General features: G+C 45.6%; 1 protein-coding gene across 22 annotated transcripts in view; it reads left to right on the plus strand.

Annotated features, from left to right (window-relative positions):
- The window catches only part of LOC111853980 (glutamate receptor ionotropic, NMDA 1-like), a 31,188-nt gene continuing 8,034 nt past the window's right edge, over positions 1-23,154 (plus strand). For 3 of the 22 annotated variants that reach the window (XM_072714719.1, XM_072714720.1, XM_072714722.1), the window contains exons 1-20: positions 3-823; positions 3,105-3,239; positions 5,086-5,262; positions 10,834-10,896; positions 11,622-11,719; positions 12,772-12,893; positions 13,641-13,815; positions 14,269-14,413; positions 14,907-14,993; positions 15,150-15,293; positions 15,557-15,688; positions 16,504-16,668; positions 17,139-17,257; positions 17,712-17,824; positions 18,317-18,465; positions 18,706-18,863; positions 19,220-19,381; positions 19,843-19,952; positions 20,200-20,345; positions 20,750-20,806. In XM_072714719.1, coding sequence (XP_072570820.1) covers positions 410-823; positions 3,105-3,239; positions 5,086-5,262; positions 10,834-10,896; positions 11,622-11,719; positions 12,772-12,893; positions 13,641-13,815; positions 14,269-14,413; positions 14,907-14,993; positions 15,150-15,293; positions 15,557-15,688; positions 16,504-16,668; positions 17,139-17,257; positions 17,712-17,824; positions 18,317-18,465; positions 18,706-18,863; positions 19,220-19,381; positions 19,843-19,952; positions 20,200-20,345; positions 20,750-20,806 — 2,871 coding nt within the window. In that variant the 5' untranslated portion in view covers positions 3-409. Of the gene's footprint in view, positions 824-3,104; positions 3,240-5,085; positions 5,263-10,833; positions 10,897-11,621; positions 11,720-12,771; positions 12,894-13,640; positions 13,816-14,268; positions 14,414-14,906; positions 14,994-15,149; positions 15,294-15,556; positions 15,689-16,503; positions 16,669-17,138; positions 17,258-17,711; positions 17,825-18,316; positions 18,466-18,705; positions 18,864-19,219; positions 19,382-19,842; positions 19,953-20,199; positions 20,346-20,749; positions 20,807-21,656; positions 21,694-23,154 lie in introns of all 22 variants that reach the window. The other 19 variants (XM_072714713.1, XM_072714714.1, XM_072714717.1 and 16 more) reach the window with 15 other exon arrangements.

Below are 23,154 nucleotides of genomic sequence, written 5' to 3' on the forward strand. Positions count from 1 at the left end.
TACAAAATCCACATATTCGGCACAAATAATAATTTGTACCGTTAATGTAATCCGAATAGATATAGTTCGATATCTGGTGAAGACCAAAGAGACAGAGAAGACGACGGGGAGCGCGCATCCGTGTGCGAGCGCCGCTGTCAGAACCAAGGACAGCCACACACTGACTATCGCAGCGAAGCGGAGACGCGGCTCAGTGCAACCTCCGGCTTCACCGAGGTGGGATCCAGCGGACGAAGCAAAAGGAGAAGACTGTTTTGTTAAGAGAAAACAACGTACGTACATCCGTGACTGCATCCTGGAGGGATTGTTAGACAATAGGAGTAGGATCTACATCTAATGAATAAAATCAGGAGGATAGTCATGCAATGAACATCGGGATGTGAGAAGGAGAAACCTTAAGAGCGCTGGTATGCTCATATGTGGTCGACGGTCGTGTACATTCCTCCACTGTGCATACAGATCTAAAAGCAAGCAGAACGGGATCGGAAACAACAACGTGGATCGGGTAAAACGTGTTGCCCAGCAGACAAGCGCAAAAACAGCAGCAGTGAGCACGGGACACGGCTGGATCGAGATGCGTCTTATGCTGATGGCCGTTTTCCTCTCGTGCTCCATTGCACGGGTCGGTTGCGAACCAAAAATGGTGAATATCGGGGCTGTGCTCAGCCAGAAGAGGTACGAGCAAGTGTTCAAGGACGCGGTCACTCAAGCAAACCAACTATACGGGAGAGACAAATTCAAACTGAACGCCATTTCCGTCACCCACAAGCCCAATGCAATTCAGATGGCACTCTCGGTCTGCGAGGACCTCATCTCAAATCAGGTAAACCAATCTAGCACACAACGGCTCCTGTCTCAGCCCGATCATATATACCTATAACACCCTGTTTCTGAAAAGCACATTGATTTTCATGGTTCCCAAGCAGCTACCGTTTGCTTTCATACGTAATTCGGCAGATCCACTCGCACCGGCAGTTTTCACACAAATGTTCGGCGTTTTCGGTGCTGAAGCTTTTTGTTCAGCGATGGTGCGGTCGTCTGTCTCTCCTTCTCGGTATAGCTTTAGTCACTGAGTACAGAACTCCGGGGAAGACGCCACAAAACGCATATTAACAGTCCACGGTTTAAAGATGCAATTAATTATTTCCAAAGGTTTGGTAGTCTGTCTGCTGCATGGCTCCTTATTGTATATCTTACTGTGTACTTACTGGTGCCTAGGTATAGGACTAAAGAATTTTTATTCAATCAAGCAAACATTTTCTTACTTTCTTTACATTTAAATGCATTTATAGGCAGTAAAACCGTATATGTATGTCATCAGTTTGAGCATTTCTCCAGATTTATAACGATAAGCGAATGGACTGAATAGAAAACTGCATAACGGACTAAACGCAGGAAGAGTCATTGTTTTGTAATGATTGTTTTTATGTTAATTAGGTCTACATCGGGACGTCAACTATTTAGGCATATTTACTCAAAAAACCACGATAATTCAATGATTTGTATAAAATGTATCCTGGTAGGCTATATAAAAACACATGATGCAAAAAAATCATGCGGCGGTTTTCAAGTAGCCTATAACATGAGTATTTGAATAAGACCATAGCATTGGATACAGGATTTTCAGACTTCATTCAAACGTGTATAGAACTATAAAATTACAAGACTGCAAATTATGAAGAATATTCATTTCATCAAGGTCTTCATGAAACATTCAATAAATGCACCGGACTGACTGACATCGGCCATACACCGGCCCTTTCTGGCAGTGTCGCATTATAGTTTTCATGATACACCGGTGAACTGAAGACGCGCCCGCTGAGATTTCGCCGGAACAAAGTACTGTAATTAATACGGAAACGGAGTTTCCTCCGCGATAAGCTGCAGACGTTTGAAAGCTGGGCAGATTGAAGACATTTAGATGGTGTTTTCAGAAGTGCTGGCAGAGGAAATTAATGCAGAGCCTATTAACTGAGTTAAAGGGATGATTTAATATCTGTAAAGTATCCACTATGAATCGATTGCAGAATTTGCTGAATTAGGTGACGCATACACAATTAGACGTGTCTGCTGCAGATTCTGTATTCACTTCTCGAGCCATCCGAGCGCTTTTCGCCAACTAGGCGTTTAATATGGCGCCTGGCCAGCGAGTATCACTTTTTGCCTATGGGGAAAAAAGCAAAAGGCCCTTAAAGGGTTTCGTAAAACGCCCTGTTTAATTACGCGGCATAAAACTGCGGTTTAACACAAACCGAACGAATCGCTCTGTATTGCAAAGATTTTACTTTTGACCGCACTTCCAAGTTTACAAGTCGCTGGAAAATATTGCAGTGAAGTATGGGAAAATGTGTTGCTGCAATTCTTAAAGCATCTAGAATAAGTCTGACAAACAGTATTTAAAAATACAGCTTTATATAATAATAGGACAAGGCTGATGCATGTGACTGGCCGTTTGAGAGCAGCAGGACGGTGTGGTGCAGTAGTGCGTGGGAGATGCTGCGCTCCAGTTGGGTACCACAGGACAGGGCTAAAACCGAGGGCTAAAATATCGTGACCCTAATTATCCTCAGCAATAGTATCCAGCTGTAAAAATATGTAAGCTTTGGGAAGGTCACCTTAATCTGTGTTATTTTAAAGAACCTGAATTCATTTTGCATTGTCGCACACAAGAATATGAAATGGTCACATGAACCAAATATAGTACAAATAAATAGTTCTCTTATTTATCTACATGCTACATGTCCTGATTCCCCTTGACCAGAGCAGACCTACATACACTGTAGGTTCTCCAAAGATCAGGCCTTCTGTAGAGTAGCAGTCTTCCATATTTTTCTAAGCATTATTCTTTCTAGGACAATTTGAGTTGTCCTATTATATATCCGCTGTGTAAGGCAACACAGAAATCTTGAAGTAACGGGCAGTTGGAAGTGACCTCTTTCTGTAGCAGAGGGTTATGTTTCTCTTTGAGAGGTTTAAATGGAGCGTTCATTAAGGACAGACCACCAAGTCCCTCAGCATCATTGCAGGTCCATGATTACCCAGCCATTACCTGTGGTAAGGAGCCCATGGTACGACGTTCAGTCACTCCTGTTTTCCTCCAACAGGTCTACGCCATCCTAGTCAGCCACCCTCCGCAGTCCAACGACCACCTGACCCCCACCCCCGTCTCATACACCGCAGGTTTCTACCGCATTCCTGTGATGGGGCTGACGACACGAATGTCCATCTACTCCGACAAGGTGGGTCTGGATAAGGGCATAACTTTGGGTTGGGCATTGGGGTGTTGAGGTCTCCATCCATTAAAGGGGGTCCAGGGGGTTGTGTTGGCTGGTTTTGATTATTGGGGGGGTTACAACCCCCCTCCACCCCCATAATTTACGCCCATGGATCTGGGTACCAGCATTCGAACAAGATTGTATAAATGGTCTCCGATCTCATTTACAGTGAGAGCTACATCTAGAAGGAAAGTACTCCTGGGAACTATATATAAAATGCAAGATTATAGAAGCTAACGATTGGTCAGATTTGGTCTCTTCCAATTGGGTGGGCTGATGTTCCGTTTCGATGGACGACGCCCACCTGTAGCCATGCCCCATTTTCGAAGTCACTTATGTTCCAGTTTCATTTTGACATCCAGTGAAATACTTGTAAGACCTTAATTGTAATGCCCTGCTGGTGCTGATCCTCCTGTGTGCCACGCCCCCCTCGTTACCTCGTGTGGAATCCCCGTGTTGTCAGCTGTTTCTAGTTGTGTTAATCAGTTTGTTGTATTTAAGTCCGTGTCTGTGTGTTTTGCGTGAGTCCGGTCATTAACGTTGTGCAGTGGTTGTATGTTCCTGCTTGTCGTTACCCAATTCCTCCAGTCCTGCTCCGGCTTCCCTGGTCCATAACCCGTGAGTCATGACTCTTAACTTTACAAAATGATGTTCATATATTTACACAGCATAACAGACTTGCAATTGCTCTTATGTCTATATAACTATTATATAAAGAAGGTCAACAAGGAGTCATAATCCTCACGATATTCTTTCAATGGCATCTGTCATTTACTAAACCTGATATAATTAATGCCTCTTTTCCTTAACAGAAACACCTTGTATGCCGAACAATTTAATTTACATTAAATTTACATGGTTCTTGCGCGCTGTCTGATGCACAAAATGGTGTCTGCTGTGTACGCTTGTAACACTTCCTCAGTTTAACAACTGGGTACTCAGGAAAGCAGGAGATTGGTGCCAGGTCTACCTGAGTGTCCTTCCCGCAGGCGGCGGCGTGCAGAGGTGGCGGCTCCGTGAGGAATTCACCACATATCACTTTATTTTGAGAGAGGCCAGCTTAGTCAAAGGCTGTGTCTTACACTAATAATCTGGGGATTGTAGCTTTATGTTCCCCGTTCAGAGCAGAGCAGTGACCTGCCTCATTAACCGTGACTTGTTCCTTGAAGTCGGCTGGGGCCTTGTGCACTGGGACTCTTCATTTACATATTTAGCCAACGCTTTTGTCCGAAGTGACGAAAGACTGTGGGTCCTTGAAGAGGTTCAGACGGTGTCCCCGGAGTCGTTGGGGTTACGGGCCTTACTCAAGGGTCCAACAATGATGGGACCTTGCAATCAGAGACACAGAGTCCTAACCCGTGTGGTCAGACACCATCCCATCTCCTTAGACCACATGACACCCAATAAACAATGTCCCAATGGAATATGGAATATGGAAAGTTATTGCTGTTTCTTCCAGGTGTAAACCTTGTCTTCTGTGTGTCTCAAGCTAAGAACTGAGGGATACTAGGCTTGGGTGGTATTACGGTAATATGGTATACCGTGGTATTTTGGGTATACCGTGGTATTTTGAAATTAGCCGAACAGGTGGTCCGAAGACTTTTATTGTAGAAGAACCTCCCCCCCCCCCACTCGGCAAGTTTTATTGTTAAGTTTTCAAATACCAGACTTTTGAAAATACTGTTAAAATACTGCATACCGCGGTATAAATTCTGGCCCCCATGATGGTATGAAAAATTAGATACTGCCCAAGCCAAATGGTCACCATAGTTTCTCCACTCTTAAACTCCATCCCTCTACCCCCCCCCAGAGCATCCACCTGTCTTTCCTACGGACGGTCCCACCCTACTCCCACCAGGCACATGTGTGGTTTGACATGATGCGCGAGTTCCGCTGGAATCACATCATCCTGATCGTCAGCGATGACCACGAGGGCCGCGCCGCCCAGAAGAGGCTGGAGACGTTGCTGGAGGAGAGGGAAACCAAGGTGAGATGGAGCAGGACCACACCCCAACGCCACCCAGAGGCCAGCCAGGGCACTGCGGGCGTGTCTGTTGCGTGTGCGTGTGTGTGTGTGTGTGCGTATGTGTTGACTTGTGTTGACTATTTCAGAGGTCTTCTATGTATGTAACTGTTTTCTTTTTTTGTTGTGTAAACACATCTCTTTCCATTTTGTAACATTGGCTAACATTTTTTATGCTAGAGGCATCAACAGCGTCTTAAGTGGTTAGCTGAGGAAACTGTGCATAATGCTCATCCCACATTGCTTTCGCCACAGTCAAATTCTCCTGTGTCGACCCAAACTGTGAAGACTATAACCTGGGACTCTGCAAAACATCAATAACCCCACGACACATAACCCTGCGTGCTTCCCCAGCCTTTATTTCCAGTCGCAAGTGCCTGTTTAAAGCAACGTTGACCTGGTATATTTCAGGAGATGCTAGTGGCCCAGATATTGTCCTGGTTTCAGACTTTGTTACTTTCCGAGGTCTTGATGGTCTCAGCGCGCTGCTAAACGGTGAGGAAATGGTCCTGCATTCAGGTATGGTGTAAGCTTTTGAGACACAGCGAACAGGACTGGTGTCGATTCTCCGCTCCGAGGCCGAGTCAGTCGGCGAATGTTGCGTTTCTGCTGGATATTTATGTTGAAGGCCCTGTCTCAGATCTCTTATGGCAGATTGTTGCTTGAACAGTGGCAGAATTTATTGGGAATGATTAAGAATGTACTGTGTTTTGAGCCGATCTGTATCACTATCGTTTATGTCTTGTGAATATTGTTTGTGAATGTATTTCATAACACATTGACTGAATCTGCTAAAGGACTGTTTGTCTCTTCATGGTTACTTCTATGGCATTTGATATTGACATACAAAAGGAATTTTTCTAAATATTATGCATATTTTATGAAATACTATTACAGTTAGCAGACCCATGGGCCAATAGCGTTTTATGCTTTTTACAGCTGTATATATTCATGGAGCAGTTTGAGTCAAGCATGATGCTTTCCTGACTTGAATTGAGGATCTTCCTGGGTCTTGATCTAAGCACCTTTTATATATAGACACAAGTGCTTGACTTTAAGCAAAACACTACCCACTAGAACAGTCATAATGCTGGCACATTCTCTTGCTTTGCAGTTCAATGGATAGCTATGTTGGCAGTTAGTTCTGAAGGTTAACATACAGTAGAATACTTCCTGTTGTTCCGTTTTTAATGCTTCACGATATTAATGTTTACGCACATTGATAGAACGTTGAATGACACTGGTTTATGTAAATGCCTGGTAGGCCTAGTTACTTTTATTTTATAGGGGTTACATGAGAACTGGCATAAAACATTAAAAAGTTAATGGGCAGAAAATATTTACATCGTCTTGTCAAAAATGATGTGCATGGACGTTCTTTAAACCTGTGCTTTAAGTCTGTGATGATGAGTTTTCCTTGTTGTTTTTAGGTAACCTGGCAGTGTTTCCGTAAACGATGTAATTGACTACCTAGTGACGGCTTTTAAGAGACAGAACATGTTGTCTTCCAAACGTTCAGACAGTTTCAGGCTAATGCAACGATGTGCTTTTCCATGTACCTTCCTTGGGTTTAGCTCTTTACCGCAACCCTCTTTTCAAAGGTGCATGGTAAATAGATGCCTGTTTTCTTGCAACGTGGCATTTTTACTTAAAAACACAACAGTTTACTAAGATGATTAAATGCGACGCCTACACAAGAAGCAAGAAAAGCTGTAAGATTACATTAAAAGGTATAGAAATGTTATAACGGTGCTTCTGCTAACTGCATAGGTTACGCTTTTCTCAAGCACGGTCTGCTTATAAAGCATTTCATGGGGTAGAGTGTGAAATGTATTTTTTATCAGATTATATGACTTAAGGAAGGTACTTTTTGAGCAGCTGGTGCTGGTGTGTGTGGTTTTTTTGCCATTTTCTTGTTTGTTGCACTGAGGTCTATCATCCCTTAAAAAACAGTGAAGGCCTTAAGTATCTCGGCAGAAGAACGTTATGAGAAACAATTCATAAGAGCTCGTTTGTGCATTTCCCCTTCTTTGGATTCTTCTGGTATTCTGTTGTTCTCTCTGTGCTGATTCTTGGCGTGTGCTCGAGCCTTTGGTAGGTTTCACTGTGTTGATTTCTTATTCTTGGTGAACTTGGATGGGGGCGGGACATCACAGAGGTTGTAACTTATGTTCATTGGCTATGTGTGCTGTCAGTCAGAAGCTCATGTTATATTAACAAAAGAAAAAAAGCTGAGGAAAATGTATGTATTTTAAATTACAAAAATATGAACATGCAAAGGCCCAGATAAATGTAACTGACAGAACATGCACCCTGGGCAAACCTCACATTTATATTTAACTTAAATAATTTTACTGGGTGAAGATTCTAACTATCTAACTACCAACCAGGTTAACAAAGCTCAGAAAATGCTGTCATATGAATTTTGTTTCCAAAACAGCACCTTAAATGAAGCAAATTATCACAAGTTGAAATTAAAATACTACAGATACTAGCAATCATAATAATGACTTCTGCGTTTTTTGATTTATGATATCGAAATGTGTTCTCATATCACCCTTCCTGTGGGTAACATACAAAGAGTGTATATTGCCTTAACTCACATTCAATTAATAATACAGCAAAAGGTTTTGAGGCAGTCCGTGTTTAGTCCAGCATGACTCATTGTGGGATGCAGATCGCTGGGTCCTGCTTCCATGCCTGCCACACACACACACACACACACACATCCTGCTTTTCCCTAGGTGCTCACGGCTGCTTAACTCCCTCTGTCCCATGTGCGCTAATTAACTTGTCGTCGATGGCTGCCACGGTAGGGGCAGCGTCCATCATGGGTGCCTGTTTCTGCTGCTGGTGTTTTTACAGGGAGAGGTTTGTCCAGGCGAAAATCCAGATAATTCTACACACCAGTGGGGCAAACTGAACTTAAAATGTCTAAAATACAAAATTAGTCTTTGTAATATATTGCTTTGTTCATGATAATGGCGTAGGAGAGCGTTTGATGTTGTGGGGGGGCAACTTCATTTAAATACAAAGATCTGCTTATTTGGGGGATGAATGAAGCCAAATTAAATATTGGGGGGAACATGCCCCCCCCCCCAAGTCCAGTTCCTTCACCCTTGATTCATGATATATTTTATTGTCCATCAGGAATCTTAATAAGCAAAGAACACACACTGGGACCAAAGTACCCTTTAGGTAATGCTGTAGTTAACCAGACCAGTTACAATACAATTAACTCCAAATGTTCAGTATCACCTGGCAACCCATTTAGGGCGCCCCCTGTTGGGTACTCGCTGGGATAGGCTCCAAGCTCAAAATGTCCGTCTGCTGGATAAGCCGGTGTTGAAAATAGATAATTGTTCAATATCATCTGAAAAAATGCTGGACTGGACTATGTCTAGGTTCAGCTCTGTGCTCTGGGATCTTAAAGTACTGGCGATATATAAACCGGCATCTTGATATACACATGAGAGGACTGATTGGTGAAGCACGGTATAGATTTTGGAAACCAGTATATCACACAGGTTTTTTTTCACATTAACAATAGACATGCGACTCCAAGGTGGACAGTATCTGACTGTACAGAAGCATAGAACGTGATTAAGTTCTCAGTGTCCTCCAGTAATGTAACCAATGACCAAGCTCCTTACGTGTGACACCGTGCCATACCTTACACTCTGTGTGACTATATCAAGAAGCTACACTGTTATTTTTCAAAGTTATAAAAATACAATATAAACCTTGCCTTCAGCCACAGAATGGTAACACGCTATATCAGAAACTGTACAGAGATTATGTGACAGTTCAGTGCAGCATATTTCAGTCAATTGACCTTGACAAAAGGTTATAATGTTCTCAGATGAGTGGTTCCAGGAAATATGTAACAGGAATAGCTGCTGGAGGAGACTTCAAAGGACAATACCTGTCTGAATATGAATTTCTCTTTTAATATAATAACTTGTACTTTTGACACTATAAGGACAGGGACTCAACTGCCATCAGAGATAAGTAAACTAAAAACAATGAATAACTGATGAAGCTGGATGAGAATGAGGTGACATTGCTGTAATACGCCGGAGGGTTAAACCAGGCCGTGACCGTCTAAGATTGTGTGCAGTCTTAAGTAACTGAAAGCAATTATTATTATTTCGATATCTGAATAGCAAATCATACTAATACATTCCTCAAAATGTATTAAAAAGTTGGTTTTTATGTCGTAGAAATGAGAATTTCACATTCAAACATCAGTACAGTGCAGAGTATGGCTTAAGCAAGTGCTGAGGTCATCACAGAGGAATAATTTAAATCAAGAAACTTAAAAATGTATGGACTTGATTCCATTTCAAATTCATTTTTGCAACCAAAACTGCTGCCTATTTTTTATGTATATAAACGATTACAGGATTTCTGGGCAAAGCATCGGACAGAGAACCTTTACAAACTTCCCTGCTAAAATAACTGTATCTTAAAACCACCTAATCTCAAAAAATCTATATCATAAGACATCGGAAGCTTATTTATGGTTAAATGTTGCTGGTGGCTCATCTGTTGCAAAGTACGAATGATGCAGGAAAAACAGGCACCATTGGGGATGGAAATCATGATTCTTTTCAGTGAATCGATTCTTTCAACTTCAAATAATTGTTCATATTCATTCATTGATCTGTTTGCTTCCTGTACTCCTGTGCGATATTTTTTGCTCTGAGGATGTTTCTGACTGTCAGGGTTAGGGAGGGGTGCCTGTCTATATTTTGTACTTATGTAAACTTAAATTAATTGAATAAAACTAATTCTTAGCCACAGTGACTTAGCCTATTTCAGACATATGCACATGAGTACGGCTGCCGTCCAAGAACAAGTCCATTGATTAATCACCTATTAAACAACAAGCACAAAACAAGTCAACTGGACGAGGACTCATTGAACAAAAGGAAAAAACACGAACAAACTGAACGATTGAAACATTGAAACAACTGAACGAAATGAACAAATTGAACACTGAATCACTCATTGAAGTAACAGAACAAAATGAATGACAAATCACTCCCTGAACAAACGGAGCAAACTGAACGATGAATCACTCAATGAATGAAATCAGTCACTGAACAAAATTAAGGAAGATTCGCTCATTGAACGAAATGAACTGAACGAATCAGTGCAGTGTCATTTTGTTCACTTAGAATGTTGATTCAGATTATTAAAATATTCACTCATGAACAATACAAGTCTAGTCGCCATAGGTGCCGTCTTGTAGGTGACACACAAGACGCACCTCGGTGGGGCAAAACAAACGCGAAGCGTGCCGGTGTCTCCCATGTCAATCGCAAAACAGCACGTACTGTCCGATATACGGGGTGGAGTGCATGTTACGGATGGGGTTTTTTGATGTCTTTGCAAGCCCCAGTGTTAAGGATTCCAAAATTTGAATCAGGAAACTGGAGATTTGTTGGAATGCTTTACTGCACACCATTTTCAACTGTTTATAATACTCTTCTGTGTCTGCATATTTTCTCTGTGCACATTACTCATCAGAATAAAAAAAGGAACTATGAAAACCTCGACCAACTGTCCTATGACAACAAGCGAGGACCCAAGGTATATTTTGCATGGTCAATGCACGCCGCCCACCAATTCTCTAAACGTAGCAGCTAGAAAACCCGCCAAGCAGTCAACAGCCGACCAGAAATGTTCTTATCTTGGTAGCACGTCTATTTTTTTTTTTTTTTTACATTTTTTACTTTCAGGCATTTTTAATATGATTTGAATCGAGAATGGTTTTATGTTGGAAAAAAATGATTTATGAGAAAAACAACGGCCAGCTTTTACACTTTGTTTTTGTGTAAAGGAATGCATGTGTTCAGAGCAAGGGGTTTGCAAGTCTTTTCCTTTGTGCGGATCTGGTAGCGCGGGACAGACGCGTGCCATGCACTACCTCCTCCCATCCCGCAGCACTTTTAAAATTTTTTCTTTGGGAAAGAAGCCCACTCCCCACCTCCTCTTCCCTTCCACCTCTTTTTTTTTAATTTTTTGGTTGCATCGATCTTCTTCCCCCCTTTCTACCTCTAACATGCACGTTCCTTTTTTGGAGTCTTGATAACCTTCAGTTTGCATGCCACAATGCAGAACATTTTTTTCCCCCAGGCTTATTTTTTATTTTTTTAGTTGAAACTATTCTCTTGGATCTCTATCATTTTTTCTCTCTTTTTCAACGAAAACAAAAAAAAAATCGACCGACCGATCCCGGCAACGAGAGCAAAAGCCAGCATGGTTCTGGGTGGGGGTAAGTAGCCTACTTGACTGATTCTGTGCCCTAATCGCAGGCAGAAAAAGTTCTGCAGTTCAACCAGGAGACAAACATAACGGCGCTTTTGGTGGAAGCCAGGGAACTGGAGGCTCGTGTCATCATTCTCTCTGCCAGGTGAGAATCGCCGTCCAAGTCGGTCCGGGTGGGTGGATCTGGTGTTTTCTGAGCATAGATAAGACTCAGCCTGGAATTAAATGTGGAATATCTGACAGATACACAAAATAAATAAGCGTAAGCACCAGCTGAACTGGAAAGGAAATTGGCATGCAAGTCAAATGCATTAGAATTAAGTGAATGACGAGCAGCATGATGCTAAACCTGTAGTTGGAGCAGGTAGCTCAGCTGCGGCCTCGTATTCGGTGGTTCTGTTCTGTGTCAGGATTTTGTCCCTGGTTTCTCTGTGTGTGAATGTTACCTCTGCACTTGCACCCCTTCACACACACGGAGTCAGTTTCAATCCAGGCCTTTAGCTACGCCATAAACTGAAGGTAAGTGGTCTTTTACGCAGGATGCCTGCAGTCCTTGTACATGCAAAGGTTTGTGGGCCGGTGGTGTTCCACAAGCTCTGTATACACAGCGCACATAAATCAAATTACGACCTTACCAGGAAAAATTATACAACACGAAAAACCATGTAATAGGACCAAAGAAACGCAAACTGAAACCACTGATAAACAAAAACCCCTAAAGCACAAACGTAGCAATTACAGAAATGTAATATAACAAGTTATTTGTGATTGTATTTATCCTGATATATAAATTAATATGACAGTGTGTTGGTTGTACTACAGGCCATATACTGTACAGACTTGTTATACCATGGAATAGGTACTTTACTTGCATTTAGGCATTTTTCGACAAACACTACATTTCTGGAGCCTCCACCAACTAAACATATAAAATCACTCAGTCATCTGTTACGTTTCATAGTTGTAAAATGACAACGTTTGTCAGATTTAGGAATTTTAGTGATCATCAAAAATATGTATTTTTTTTAAAAAAAGATAAATACGAGTTAGGATCCTTTTTAAAACCACAACCGTACGGTCTACGTGTGTTCCTGAATGTGACAACGATATGCTGAGTTAATATAGTCTGTCTATATAAAGATACCGGTATGTGTGTAACTTCACAGCCTACTGCTCACGATTTCTGTCTGCCTCCAGCGAAGAGGACGCAGCAGCGGTATACAAGTCCGCTCGTTACCTCAACATGACGGGATCCGGTTACGTGTGGCTGGTCGGGGAGAGGGAAATGTCTGGTAAAGCCCTGAGTGAAGCACCTGATGGTACGTATCAGAGCCACTACTCATATTGTATGTAATGGGCTTTTTCTCTCTCTCTTTTTTTGGGGGGGGGGGGTGGTGGTATCGCGATTATGGAGTTCAATATAACTTTCATATAATCGATAACGGTGCCAAAACCCGTTAAAATATTACCGTCATAGTTTGCATGACAGTATATACAACTATGCTCTTTGTTTTAAATGTGTTTTTTCTGCATTAAGCCTCTCAGTGCGAGGTGTTAATCTCATTTCTTCCAGAAATAAAGCTGGGCTTTTGTTTGTGTATTGTTTATGATATGTTAATAGATTGGCTCTCGTGAATTTGTTAGTGTTTTTCAACCCGGCATTGACGTGTTTTCTGAAATATTATGGTAAGCGAATACTGCCTTTCTTGTCTTGGATTTTGCACACTTTCACATCATGGTCATGAAAATAAAAAATAAAAAAACACAGTTATCTGTAGAACCAATGTCACTTATAATAGCCAAGTTCTGCCTGCTCACTTTCCTCAGGAACTTGCTGAGGTTTGCAATTTCACATGTCATTTTTGGTTCGGTCCACCAGACTTTTGCAGCCTGAAGCATTTTGCAGAATAGAAAATATTAGGCAAATTGAGCGGCACGATCCAACAATCCAGTTTGAAGTTCTTCAGCAGACATTTTGAATGGTTCTCAAGTAATATGGCACATTTACTGCAATTCTGAGTTCAATGTCGTGAGTCTGAATCCTCCTTGCGGTGTCAACCGGCTAGGACTGATCGGCCTTCAGCTCATCAACGGCAAGAACGAGTCAGCGCACATCAACGACGCCGTGGCGGTGGTGGCACGCTCCATCCAGGAGCTCTTTGAGAAGGAGAACATCACAGAACCCCCACGTGGATGCGTGGGAAACACCAACATCTGGAAGACGGGCCCCCTCTTCAAACGGTGAGGCCAGCGTTGCTTTTGGGCCCTTCTGTTTGGTAGAGTGAAATTCTTCTATAGGAAATGATGATACAAAGAATCATCATAAATGTGAAAGTCTTCTTAGAGGGCATGTGTCAAGTTCTTTGAGTTTTGCTGCTGTTTCAACTCCATGAATGTCATTATAAGTGAATTTATCTGCAATCTGTGTTGTTTATGTAGGACTTACGTAGAAGTTTCCCCACTGATTTGAGTGACCCAACTGGAAGTTACCTGTTAGATGGACACATTGCTTCTTGTTTCCACTTCACTGTTTGTATTCAGTACTGAGATTCCAGCAGCTTTTTTGAGGAATCATTGTCAGGATTGTTTTGAGGACCCTTGAGAGAATCGGCCATTCATGTGGAACACGAGCAGATGCCTTTTGGCACATCAACATAAACAGTCCCCAATCGCGGATGTTTGGCTTTTCCTCAGAGTTCTGATGTCGTCTAAGTATCCAGAGGGCCTGACGGGACGCGTGGAGTTCAATGACGACGGGGACCGAAAGTTTGCTCACTACAGCATTCTCAACTATCAGAAGAGTCGACTGATTCAAGTGGGCGTCTACAACGGCACGCAGGTACCCCCATCATCATGCTCTCACAGGGGTCATATGTTGCTCATTTGCTCATTCCATGCCTGTGCCTGAAAGATCATGGGTTTGAATCCCATGGCTGGCAAAGTAATCATATCCTCGATGGGCCCTTAAACAATGACCTTGACCCCAACTCATATATGAACACTGGATGTTGGGTGAACATGCACGCCGACCCCAAAAACTCCCCTCCTCCTTGACTTTTGTAAATACCCCCCCCCCCCCCATCCCATGACTGACTGACTGACTTTTTTTAGGTAGTAAATTATCAGTTAAATTCCAGTTAAATCACCACCTGTAGCATTTTCTTAGTCACACCCAGAACTGACTCACTTGAACTCCATACATGGGGAGCAGCAGAGCACAATCATGCATGGTTTTGCTCAGGGAAACAAAGGGTCATTAGGAGAAGCCTTCGGTTCCACAGAATGCTGGTGCAACATTGTTCTGTCTCTGACTTCATGAAATTCCATCTTAGGTTGTGTTAAACAATCAGAGGAAGATCATCTGGCCAGGAGGAGAGACAGAGAAACCAAGAGGCTTCCAGATGTCTACGAGGCTTAAGGTAACAAGCCTCCAGTGCACGTGTCAGTCATTGTTCCACTTTCAGGAGTTAAGCTTGTGGACTGGAGATGGGGTTGGTTGTCTGTTTAGGGGAAGTATGGAAGCCTTAGCTGTGACATCAGCATTTCCTTGTCTCTGTCTCTTCTGACCCTTATAGATAGTCACCATTCATCAGGAGCCCTTTGTTTACGTGAAACCCACCCTTTTGGATGGGACATGCAAGGAAGAGTTTACACCAAATGGAGTCTTAATTAAAAAGGTGATCTGCACGGGGCCCAATGAGACCATCCCAGGTAACAAAACAGGAACGTTTATGACATCACTGTGCCTTTACTAGCATTCAAGTCGCAACGGGTCTCTTTCGAGTGAATGGATATGCTCACAAATATATCTATAAAGCATATTTATACATGTAAGTATATGGGTGTACACGTTTGTGTGTCTCTGAGTCTGTGTGTGTTTGTACGCTCAGCTTGTCTAAGCTCTGCGTAGGGTTAGCGGACTAGCCTCTCAATGAGGGTTGCTTGGACGCAAGGTTGATTGGCTGCCTTCGCTGGTTTTATTACAGGACGCCCAATCGTGCCCCAGTGCTGCTACGGCTTCTGCATCGACCTGCTGATCAAGCTCGCGATGACCATGAATTTCACCTATGAGGTGCATCTGGTGGCAGACGGGAAGTTCGGGACGCAGGAGCGGGTAGGTCACCGCGGAGACACTGAGCACTGGTGCCAGGGGAATGGGAAACAGAACCTCCCAGGTGGGATTTGGGACCGGAATTCTGTGATCACAACACCAGAACAAATGGATATTATAGTTGTGCAGCCATCCTAGGACTTTGCGTATATGATCCTGGAGTTACAGATTTCACTAGACCAGGCCTCAGAGCAGCATCCAAGGGAACTTTGAAGCGGTCTGTCCCTTGATAAAGGGCATCGTTGTGTGGCGGTGAGGTCAAAGTGAGGTCTTTAACTTAGTGAGCTTCCTTTTCTTCCTTCCATGGTTTACATGGACCTTCTCCTAAGTATACCATAGACTCACAGTTTTGTCCCATGTTTGCTTTTGCTCGTTCTCCTGGCCATACCGTACCAGCACCCCATGTCTTCAGTATATCCATGCATTTTTTGGATAACGGATTTAGGAATTGGGTGGTGCAGTTGCTCCTCCAGGACTGTGAGTTCAGTGTTCAGAGTTTGCCTGTTCATCCCCGTCTTTTGCCAATTGATCCCTCCAGCTGCTTCAGTTTCCTCCTGCAGTCCAAACAAGCTTGGTTTAGGCCAACTGACAACTTCAGTGTATGCTTTAATCTTTCTCCAATAGGTGCCATGCTTGTACTAGCCCAGCAATGGACAATTAGTCCTGCAAATTAAGAACAATACAAGCCCTAGACAGGAAATTGCATTCTGGCTTCTAATCAAGTGCCCTTTAGAAGAGGCAGAAATATCACTGTCACAGCTCTCAGGTCCTGTTTTCATAGCTTGACCTTTGACCTGCCCCTGCATCACGTCCCATAGGTCAACAATAGCAACAAGAAAGAGTGGAATGGCATGATGGGAGAGCTTCTGGGTGGCCTGGCAGACATGATTGTGGCCCCGCTCACGATCAACAATGAACGAGCCCAGTACATCGAGTTCTCAAAACCCTTCAAGTATCAAGGGCTCACAATCCTCGTGAAGAAGGTACACTCCCACAAACCCATTGCCTAGGTGTAGCCATCCGCTAGCAGGCTAATGTGAAATATACCGGTTGTTCAACATCACTTTTTATATGTCTTACTTTCTATAGCCACACCATCGAAATTAGGCGAGTCAGTGCTAAAAGTACCCACAAAAATGATTAATTATCAAGACAGTAATGCATACTATACACTCCCCTTTGCGATGGAATACATGAGACTATATAGCGTGAATTTATAATAGATCATGTCATTATATATATCATTATATATATATATATATACTGAGTTATGATCCTGTACCTATTTATGCTGCTTTATTTGTACTGCCTACACAGTACAGTGAAAGATCTTTAGCTGGCAAAGAAATTTGTTTAAATGGGACAGAGAGGCAGCTGAGCTGAACCAGCGTGAGCTGGTATATGGGTGTGCACGCGGCGCCCCCCTCTGACCGCTCACGGCGTGTGTTCGCAGGAAATCCCTCGCAGCACCCTGGACTCGTTCATGCAGCCGTTCCAGAGTACGCTGTGGCTGCTGGTGGGCCTTTCGGTGCATGTGGTGGCGGTGATGCTTTACCTACTAGACCGGTTCAGGTACCGTCATTGGCGGGGGGTGCGGGGGTGGGGGGGAGGTGTCTGTGTGTCTGTGCCGTGCGCCATCCTGTCTCCATGGAGGCTGACCTCTCGCACCCATTTTCCCCGGAGTTGTCCGGAAATAAAAGGAATGCACGCCGCTCTGCTCAGCACAGTGATCTGGGCGGGAGGTGACATTTTCCTGTCTCGTATCCCCGCTGTGACTTTGTCCCCGATTCTCCAGCAGTCCTTTCAGGCTTCATGTTGTCCCTGTGCCCCCCACCCTCAGGCTTCTGACTATCTCTCCCCATTTCCGCTGGGTCTGGCAGGAGCTCGACAAGGTCTATGTGAAGGTCGGGGTGTGTGTCTGTGTGTGTGTGTGTGTGTGTTGGGGGGCTGGTCTTCCCATCAGGGGGACATGGGGATGTCTGTTTGTTGGCACCTGATCACCGGATTCCCCGGCTTTGCTTCCCAGCCCGTTTGGAAGGTTCAAAGTCAACAGTGAAGAAGAAGAAGAAGATGCCCTCACCTTATCTTCAGCTATGTGGTTCTCCTGGGGAGTGTTGCTGAACTCCGGCATTGGGGAAGGTGGGTATCGGGGCCACCTCTGCCTCTTGCCTCCTCCCCCATCTCGTTTATTCAGCCCCCTTCTGTGTGGTTTCTATGTTGACAGACATTCTTGTCCCTGTGTGAGGGAGCTGACGCGGGATGCAGAGGCCATACCGTGAAACGCGGCACCAGAAACGCACCCTGAGTGCGATGGCTTGTGGGCCGTCCGAAATGTACCCTGAGTGCGATGGCTTGTGGGCCGTCCGAAATGTACCCTGAGTGCGATGGCTTGTGGGCCGTCCGAAATGTACCCTGAGTGCGATACACGTTTCGCGTAGCAATAGCAGTAAACATGTACTGTGTGTGGGCCAGGTATCATGTGACCAGCAGCATGTACATCATCACCACCCTCCCCTCTTTGATGCATGTGTTTTAAGGCCCCTGGGAACTCTGACCGTGCCTCTGTGTGTGTGTGTGTGTGTGTGTGTGTGTGTCCCGGGTGCTGCGTATGCTGGTGTGTACCCCCCCCAGGTGCTCCCCGTAGCTTCTCAGCGAGAATCCTGGGCATGGTGTGGGCTGGATTCGCCATGATCATCGTGGCATCCTATACTGCCAACCTGGCTGCCTTCCTGGTGCTGGACCGGCCTGAGGAGCGCATCACCGGCATCAATGACCCACGGGTGGGTACAGTCAGCCACCGCTGTCACAGAAGTGCCACATTGTCATTGGTCAGTGCGAATGTGCTGGTTGATGAACTGTAAATTGTTTATATGTCTTCAAACCATAGCTATCATCATCCCATTATCTGGGCCTCTGAAAGTTCTCTTCTCTGGATCAGACTGGCCTCCTTTCGATAAGGGGTGGTGCCTTAATTGACAGTCAGTGTGATCAAAATGAACCCCTCCCCCCAATCCCCCCAGCTGCGGAACCCATCAGACAAGTTCATCTACGCCACAGTTAAGCAGAGCTCGGTGGACATCTACTTCAGGCGGCAGGTGGAGCTGAGCACCATGTATCGGCACATGGAGAAGCACAACTACGAGAGTGCAGCCGAAGCCATCCAGGCCGTACGTGACAAGTGAGTCACCGCCAGGGGGCGCTGTGGTTTGCAGGGGCCTCATAGTCCGTCACCGTGGGGCCGCTGGGCCTTCGTTCTGCTCATCAGATCCTGGCCCAGGCCCCCTATCCAGAGCGAGATGCCTGTAGGCATTAAGCCAGGCCACCCCCTCCCCTCACAGACTAGCCCCCCCCCCCGCGCTCGAGACGGGAGCGCTCTCTGTTTCTTTCCAGGTCAAGTCTGAAAGCTGAAGCTCTTGCAGGAATCCGGTGTGGTGCGGCCCGCGTTCCGGCATTGGATTGCGTGTGGCTGGTGGTGGCGGTGGTGGCGTTTCCATGGTAACTCACTGTGCTGTACGTGGTAACCCTCCCCAACAGCAAACTGCATGCTTTCATCTGGGACTCTGCGGTGTTGGAGTTTGAAGCCTCGCAGAAGTGCGACCTGGTGACCACGGGAGAGCTGTTTTTCCGATCGGGCTTTGGCATAGGAATGCGCAAGGACAGCCCGTGGAAGCAGAATGTGTCCCTGGCCATCCTCAGGTCTGTCCCAGCCCAAGCAGCACCATGTCTGCCTCCCCCGTCTTCCACGGCTCGGTCTCTGTCTCCTCGTCTTCCTGTGTCTCTCTTTCTCTGTCGCGTCTTCTGTGTCTCTCTGTTTGTTTTTCTGTCTCTTGGTTTCTGCCAGCTGCTCTGTTTTCATTCTCCGCTTCTTCTGTCTTGCTTTTTCCCCTCTGTTTCCCTTTTTTAATGTTTTTCTGTGACTCTCTTGCTATCTTACGGTTTCAGTTCTTTTCTCCATGACTCGTCGCTCCTCGTTCATGTTTTCCTCTGTCTCTTTCAGATTCAATCTCTCTCCCTCTCTCTCCCCCCCCCCCCCCCTCTCTCCTTCTTACCTCATGTGTTTCTCATCATGGCTTTCCGGGTTCGAGCCAAGCTCACCCACTGCAAATGTAACTTGCGCCTCTTCACCCCGGCCCCCCCCGACACCCATCCCCCTACAGCTCCCACGAAAACGGCTTCATGGAGGACCTGGATAAAACCTGGGTGAGGTACCAGGAGTGTGACTCCAGAAGCAACGCCCCAGCAACGCTTACCTTCGAGAACATGGCAGGTAGGCCCTGCCCCCCCCCCCACTCCCACCCCACTGCAGAGGAATGAGTCGTCATTAGCAAAACATTGGCAGTAAAATCCTGCAGCTATTTCCACCCAAAACTGACGTAGAGGTTGGCTGAAGAGAAACTCACAGGTCTTCATGCTGATAGCATAGCTAGACATGGAGGACGCGGCTCCTGCCGGCCCTGCTGGATGGGTGCCCATCGTCCCGATGACTGTTCCGATGACTGATCCTCCTCCCGTAGGCGTCTTCATGCTGGTGGCCGGGGGAATAGCGGCAGGCATCTTCCTCATCTTCATTGAGATCGCCTACAAACGGCACAAGGACGCCCGCAGGAAGCAGATGCAGCTAGCCTTCGCGGCCGTCAACGTCTGGAGGAAGAACCTGCAGGTGGGGCCTCTCGTCTCCCTGCAGCCTGGGAGGGGAAGGGCGGATGGGGTGAAGTGGGCGGGGGGGGGGGGGGGGGGCAGCGAGAGACAGACTCTGCAGGGCCCTTCCCCTCCAGGCTGGGCCGCACCATTGCGATGACATCATCTTGCCCATAACCACAGCGGTTATGAGCCAGGCGGTGGCCGGCGAGATATGCGCAGAGTGCGTATCTACCCGCAGTGCCACCTGCTGCCACAAGGGGTCACAAGGCTCTCCAGTTCAGTGGCAAAGATTCGCTAGAAGATTTTACAGGGGTTGCCTTTAACCGGCACCCTGGACCTCAGCCCCCTGGCCCCCAGGGCGCCATCTAGTGTCCCCCACCCGGAACGGACGAACGGACCGCTGCCTTTTGTCTGTCCCAACAGGACAATAAGGAGGCACCGGGAAGTCAAGTTGTGGGGCCGTCCGGGACTCCGTCATTAGTACGTAAACACAACAGCCCATCATGTCACCATGGCATCATCGCTGTTTAGGAATGGAGTTACTTCCAAACAAAGCAATCAAGAAATGAGAACATCGAAACCAGCGCCAATTTCCAGAGCGACCTAAAATGTACCTAATTTGTTTCTCTTGCTACCAGAGTTATCAGTAATACCTGTAACACTTTAGATAAGCATGCAAATATTTATATAATACTGAGATAACGGAAGCAGCAATAATAAAATAAAGAGCATTCTTATTTGACGTAAGCGGTAACCATTAAATAAAAAATGCCACTAATACTGAATAAAATCTAGAAGCAGGGCCTGGCTCTGTAGCGGGGGGGGGGGGGGCCCTGACAGGACTGAGGCGCCCAAAAACATTTGAATATGCCGCCGGCCATCTTTGTGACGATGGAATTGGTGAGAGTGTAACAATTTAATTATTTTTTATCTACCTGTGACAGCTAAACAGGCCAGGCACCTGACTGGAGCACCTGTGTCATCATTTAAAACAGACTCAAACAGGCACAGAATGACATGACACAGGCTGTACAGCACGGGACGCTCACAAACCTTACCAAAGGTCCCTCTATCCCGTGAATTATGTCTGCCGTCCCACAGCAGGTCATGTCAACACCACCGCCCTCGTTTCCACCCCTGTGTTTAATGCATAGCACCATAGCTGCCGCCCCCCCTCCCCCCCCCCAAGACAGGGAAAGCTAGGCGGTGGATGAGGGTCAGGGTGGGGGGGGGGATGGGCAGGTGTTGGGGAGGGGGAGGGGGCACTGTGAGTCTGTGATGTTGCTGTGGAGGCCTGTGGCCTCATGCTGGGCCCTGCTCTCTCACAAAGGCGGCAGGCACTGAATAGACAGCCGTGCCGGATGCAGGTAAGGTCATAGTCTGCCATCTGTGTGGGGACCCGCGTGTCACCTTCAGTGCTGTCTGTCAGCGGCCACGATATGCTGTAGCCGTCATGTGCGTGAGTGTACGGACACACCCTGGCAGTCAAAAAGCATGGGTACTGCTGCCGACAGTCAGAATTCACCGTAACACTTATTGCGCTATAATGCAGTGTTTCCAAATCCGGTCCTCGGGGTCCCCACAGACAGTCCACATTTTCACTCCCTCCCATCTCCTGGTAGGGAGTGGACTGTCTGGCAGGGAGCTGGGAGGGAGCAAAAACGTGGACCGGCAGTGGGTCCTGAGGACCGGATTGGGAAACACCGCTATAACATATTAGCTTACAATAATTAGCCATCAGTGTCCAGGCTTCTTTCATTTTGGCCATCAGATAAAATCAGCTTCATGTAAATTAAATTATAATCTGCCCATCATACACCAAATGTGCATTCTGGTATTGTATTATTTATTCATAGGCTGTAGGGGGGGTGGGGACATGGAAGACAACTTAAAGACAGGATTAAAGTAATCGTTGATATACAACTATGGGGAAGAACAGACGGCAGGATTTCGATGTAATGTTGGCCTGTATGTGTTTCACTAATGTGTGATTGCTGAGCTCAAACATCCCCATTTTCATTTAATTAGTTGTAACACTTTTACCACAAACTAGGTTACCACCAGAGGACTCCTCGTTTGATAGTCTAGCTACCAGTTGCAATTACAAGCAGTCCACACTAGGTGGCAGGAAACCAAGTTACCAGTCAGCCGCAGCAGGATAGTGATACACCCCATAACCATGCTATACCATGCCATAACTTGTCCCCTATAGAGTAATGTCACCTGAGATTAAGGTGTAGCTAAAACTAAACTCTAACTAAGAATAAAATTACTAGCTGCCGTTAAAATATATCCTTTTGTCCGGTTTAAATGTGATGCTTATCAAAAAAAAGCATGTAAGAGCAGGAAGTTTCCCTTCTGCTGGGATTTTAGCATGGTTTCCAGATGTTTCCATCATTTTGACTGCTTGTGTGTTTGCGTGTATGTATGTATATTTATGTATATGTATGTGCATATGTAAATACCTTTACACATGCGCATATCTACAACACAGGTAACTCCATAAACAGTGCACTTGTGAATCACCTGCGCCCTCGGCCCTGCTCCTCTCGGCACTATTGTGCCTGATGGCAGGGCTCCTGCAACCTTTTACAGAAAAACAAAGACACCACGACTTGCTGTTGTCTCAGGGGTGTACGGGGAGCACTATTCAGAGGTGCACTGTTTGAGTAGGGGGAGGTGGGGTGGGCAAGAGGACGGATTGAAAGGGGGCGACCAGACGTGGAATGTTTAAAAAAAGATCCGTGGGGGGGTGGGGGGTTTGCGCTCTGGTTTTGGCCGCTCGCTCTCCGCGCGTCCCTGCATCTCTGTGAGTGTGACGCTCTTCT

This window comes from Paramormyrops kingsleyae, chromosome 7 (genome assembly GCF_048594095.1).
Source record: "Paramormyrops kingsleyae isolate MSU_618 chromosome 7, PKINGS_0.4, whole genome shotgun sequence".
In the NCBI taxonomy this organism is placed as follows: domain Eukaryota; kingdom Metazoa; phylum Chordata; class Actinopteri; order Osteoglossiformes; family Mormyridae; genus Paramormyrops; species Paramormyrops kingsleyae.